The sequence below is a fragment of the Macadamia integrifolia genome, chromosome 6 (assembly GCF_013358625.1).
Source record: "Macadamia integrifolia cultivar HAES 741 chromosome 6, SCU_Mint_v3, whole genome shotgun sequence".
Lineage (NCBI taxonomy): Eukaryota > Viridiplantae > Streptophyta > Magnoliopsida > Proteales > Proteaceae > Macadamia > Macadamia integrifolia.
In genome coordinates, this window is record NC_056562.1 from 33640175 (window position 1) to 33645342 (window position 5168).

Sequence of the window (5168 nt, forward strand, 5' to 3'; positions counted from 1 at the left end):
AATCTGTTTCAAGAAAAAAAAATTTCATTAATTGCCATAGCCATGAGATTGAGAGGTGATATTAAGGTGCGATTTACCAATAGTCAGAAACTATTTGTAGCTCTAGAACATAGCCTGCTGGGACAGTTATTGCAAGTAGACTAACAGAGTTATTATATGACACCCACCCATATATCTCCTTCGTAATTACATGTATCACGCTTCATAATACTATTATATTAATCACGTTTCATAAAATAAAGGTTAATAATTTCAAGATCAATTTTTCCGTTAATGAATCACCTTAACTAGGGGGACCAAGGGAGACAAAATCCAAACTAATCACTCCAGTCGCGAGCCATCAAGTCTCAAGTCCATGGACCTTCGACTCAAGCTGAATTTTCTTTATAGAAAAACCATGATTATTGAAATTAATTATAAAAAAAAAAAGAAGAGCTTTTTGAAGACCACGGCTTTTGGATGGGAGAGAAACGCAATTGCACAACGGGAAGGTATTACCCATTGTATTCAATGGGTAAATATTTTAGTATCCTAGAATGGTGGCTGAATTGACATATTTTCAATATCTACACATTGGGGGTGAAGATGATTCTCCCCCACTCTTATTAGATTCTTCCTGCACACTAGCTCCCTCCCACCCCCACCCCTACCCCTACCCCTACCCCTACCACTACCCCTACCCCAAAAAAAACACAAAAAATTATTCTACCTACCACTCAAATCTTGGGGAATGATTTTCTTCAACTATGATCCAGGAGAAGACTTTGGAAGGTGTTAGGAAAGTAAGGGAGCACCATATCCACCCCATACATTCATTTCTGTTGAGGATATAACATACATTATTGACTACTTTTTCAAGTGCATTTTTTTTTTCATGTGATGATTATCTTTTAAATATAAACTTTCTGTACATGTCTTGGATATTGAGGAAATGTTTTTTTGTGGTTTTTCCTCCATGCATGTTTTTGTCGATTGTATAAAATCATTATTTTAAATCTTACTTCACCAAATAGTCGAAGTTTGCATGTACACTTAGACAATGATTCTGCGATTGTTTCATCTTTGAGGTAAAATGTGAGACACCCTAATCTATTTAAATACGATTCAACTAATTCAATTCGTCTGCTTCAACAATCTGTGCGAATCCTCTCAGATACATCAAGCAAGAAAACCAAACCATCTCTACAATACAAGTTTTATATCTCGAAACATCAGGTACATCTTTCTAATAGGTTACAAGCTTAGTGGAACGAATTATGATTACACTAAGCAAGAATATTAAAAGACAAAATAAATAAAGTTCCATTGCACAGATGTTCCCTTGTATTTATGTGTCAGTGGCCAACACCTACCTTTTTTATTTCTATAAATACCTTTTTCATCCATGGGAGTAAATCGAACAGGTGTTGACCTCTAACATGTACGTTCACGTGAAAATGAGAGCAGAAGATTCATTATCCACCGTATGTAAATGGGACACATGGCAGCTTCTATCTGTGTGAAAGACTTACTCTTCACGTACGAACAGAGAATTGAATCAGGATCCTCCAGACTCTTTCTCCCATAGCTCCACCTGCTGTATTGAATTCGATTTCCTCCTCTGTAAGTCTTTGAGAGATGCAGGATCAAAGGGAGGTGGCATGGTACATGGGCTTGTGTCCTCAATAGCATTCACCCTCGAATCCATCATATACTCCTTCTCCAACCCTTCTGCAGGGCAAGCTATTACCTCTGGACAGAGCTCTGTGGCATTTTCAGGTATGGTGGGCTTGTATTTCAAAAGCTTCCCGTATTCATTTAGCAGATGAAACATGTAATCATACACATAATCCATCTTTAGGTCCTCCTGTATGAATTCACTGGCAGCTTTTCCGATGGCTTGTGCCTAAAAAAAAAAAAATAATAGTATAAACAATGAATATGGTTAGTCTGGGTTTAATTTTCAGGGAAAGTAAGGAATTTCATTTCCCACCTTCTGTTTGTGACGGTTGCCCCAATCAACGGCAAACTTAATAGATCTACACTTATCATCATCCCTTATCGGCCAGTAATGGTGAATTGGTTGAAGGGTCCTTGTAAAGAAATCGTAATATTTAGGCGTCACTAGTAAAGTGACAGAGTTGCAGGCTAGAATGTATTTCTGACTAACCGACCATGAGCAGCCCTCAATGTAGATCTTATATCTGTTTATAAAGTTCAAAGTTGGATTTTGTTAATGTTCAATCCTAGAAAGCAAAGCAACAAATAACACAATTAGATTACCTGTGAGTGCATTGCCTTGACAAATCTGATTGATTGAATCCTTCTTGAGTTTCACGGACCCAATCCTGCAAATAAGCAAATTCTAGTGAGCTGTAGGTGTTTGTGATGGGTTCTCAATGACAAGTTAGAAGAACCGAGAAGTTAAGAAGAGGAGGAAGGTATTTACTTGCTTATAGAGGCGAGCATTCCAATCCTGTTTGTCAGAGACATTGCATTTCATGAGTTCTTGCCTTGTCAAAGCCACTTCTGGGTTTCCTTTCCAGTAAGCATAAGGTTCCCTGTCGTTCCATGTGGTTCTCTTGTTGCCTTCTTTCAACTTCTTCAGCAGATACTCCCAAGGCTTAATGTGGACCTCTGGCCTACACCAGTAACCAACGGTTTGAGCAATGGTCACATACTACAGATCCACCTTTGAAGGCCAATTCCAGTCCATTTCCATTAGTAGGGTGTGGGTCAAGCAAGATGAAATCATAGAGAGGGAAAAACAAGTAAAGAGCTTACCAACCCCAGAAAGTCCAATCAGGGAAAACGATTTCCATACTCCAGTCGGCACCACAGTAACGAAACAAGGGTGGAGGGGCAGTGGCGTTAGGACCCTGGTAGTCGCGTGCTAGGAGGACTGGCCAGTCGACTAAATCGAACATCAACTCAAGGTCTGGCAACTTCCCAGGGTACCTGTTCAACATCTGTAAGATACCCCACAAGGTGAACACGTCTCTCGTCTGGAACGCTTTCGATAAGGTCTCCACGTAAGCTCTCCCATTCACGATCACCAACCTAAAGTTAGCGGTCTTCTTAGCTCTCTCCACCATCTCCTTCGTGATCCCTGTTTCCTTCCATGGCCGAAGATCTTCATGGATCCAACGGAAATAATCTGGGCACACTGGACTACTCGATGATGAACGGTCATGATCTTCAGCCTTCTGAAATGTCAATGAGAAGTTTTTTGCAGGACAGGTTCGAGTCTGCTTTCCTGCGGAGCAGTTGAGTGGGATTTCTACTCTGTGGGAATGTTTATGAATTGATTCCAAGCTTGCTTCCACTTTCTGATTCGAAGCACCACTAAAAGACTGCAAATGGAAACGAGTATCACTGTCTCAGAAGCGTTCGATTGGTAGCTATGGCTGGTGAGAACTACGAGATTTAGTAGGATTCTCATCAACACAAGTAAGCTATCTTCCACTGCGGTTTCCCAATTTTTATTTTCTTCTTTTTTTTCTTTTTCTTTTTATTTCTTATAGATGTGGAGGAAAGTTAAAGAGGAAAATGACCTTATGTTGCCAAGATGGACATTACTACAGAAGTCAAAAACCCTTTTGAAAAATAATTTCACCGTAATTTTTTTTGTTTCAAGAAATCAGAAAAATGAAATGCCCCATACATAAATGGGATAAAATGACTATCCCACCCCTCATGAAAGTAGAAAATATTGCCCCTATTAATGCTTTTGTGTATGCTTTCATTAGTTCTGTATTGGTGTTGAAGCTACATTCTCTTTCAGGGAACTCATCGTCAATCATAGGGTGCCATGGACCCTCAATGCTAATATATACGACATTTTTTTCTCTATAATGACAAAATCAAAATGGTATTTCACTTTCAAATAAAATTTAAAAATATTTTTTATATCTTCTAATAAAAAAATAAATCATTTAAAGAATGTATACACTTCTAAATTCAAGTCTATCACTCTCATTATTAAATAAGTGAAGAGGCATTTTTTTTGTACAGAAAAAAGAGCATCTTTTTTAGTTCAAATCAATGATTGTTTAAAAAAAAAAAATTATCATCCATATGAGAACCAACATATTCATAAAAAGATTAAGACAAAACAACAGAAAAAGTATATGGAGAAGAGAAACTGCATTTGGCATCGTGGGAATTTCTTATTCTTATTAAATATTGGAAAATAAATTTAATAAATAATACTACATAATCAAGTTAATAATGAATAAAAAAAATTATATATATATATATATATTTTTTTTTTTTAAATCAATCATTTTTGCTTCTACCTTTCACATAGTCACCATTGACGTGACGCATTGTCCGTCAAAGTGTTAATGAGGATCATTAATTTTCTTGAATATAAAGCAAGAGATGTTGGAAAATTAACTTAAATGTAATGGATTTGTAAGAACACATTACCACGTTGATCCAGCCGACAGAGATGAAGGCGCCGATGAAAAGGACAATGATGAAGAGCACTGTAGTTGTTGTTGTTGCAGATCCCTTCTTTAATGGCCTCTTGAACATCCCTGAAAAAATCTCTTGACCCTGATGATTTCTGTCCACGTTCTCTCGCATGCTGTGTTTCCAAGTTCCTCCTGATCTGAATACTTCAGTATTGAAGATGAACACCTAACACTCAGGTGGAGCAAGTGGGTGTGCAGAAGCGCAGAGAGGGGAGGAGAAGGAGGGGATTCATCTGCTCCTGCTTCTTCTTCTTCTTCAAGGAACTTTGAGATAATTACATGTCCCAACTCCCACCCTTTATAATAATACTCTGTTATCATAAAAAATAAAGGTTATTTATCTATCACGAATCACGATCGAATCTTCCATTTAATGAATCAAATTAATTATGAAGACAAAGTCTAATCTAATGTTGGCTACATCACTCAGACTCGCGAGCCATGAATGCAACTAGTTGAAACTTGTTTATTTTATATGCAACTTGCTGTCACCAAAGCTATTAACTAAAAAATTTGTAATTTTATCTCTTATTTTGTTTTCAGAACTTGTTTATTGCATTTGTAAATGACTTTCAAAAAAAATGCTATAATGGAATTTTTAATGCAGTATTTATGTGAAATGATGGGTTTTATTCTCATTGGGGGAAAAAATGGAAAAAAATAAAGTTACAATTTCTTAATTCATCACTATGGTTTTATTATGATTTTCCC

The 5168-nt window shown here is 37.0% G+C and overlaps 1 protein-coding gene across 1 annotated transcript; it reads right to left on the bottom strand.

Annotated features, from left to right (window-relative positions):
* Positions 1–1126: 1126 nt before the first annotated feature.
* LOC122081582 (O-glucosyltransferase rumi homolog) lies at positions 1127–4719 on the bottom strand. Its single transcript, XM_042648761.1, has 6 exons — positions 4411–4719; positions 2764–3332; positions 2429–2621; positions 2263–2327; positions 1973–2183; positions 1127–1885 (listed from the first exon to the last, which is right to left on the bottom strand). Exons 1-6 carry the CDS (start codon positions 4567–4569, stop codon positions 1538–1540), a joined length of 1545 nt encoding a protein of 514 aa, XP_042504695.1. The 5' UTR covers positions 4570–4719; the 3' UTR covers positions 1127–1537.
* Between the last annotated feature and the right edge of the window lie 449 nt (positions 4720–5168).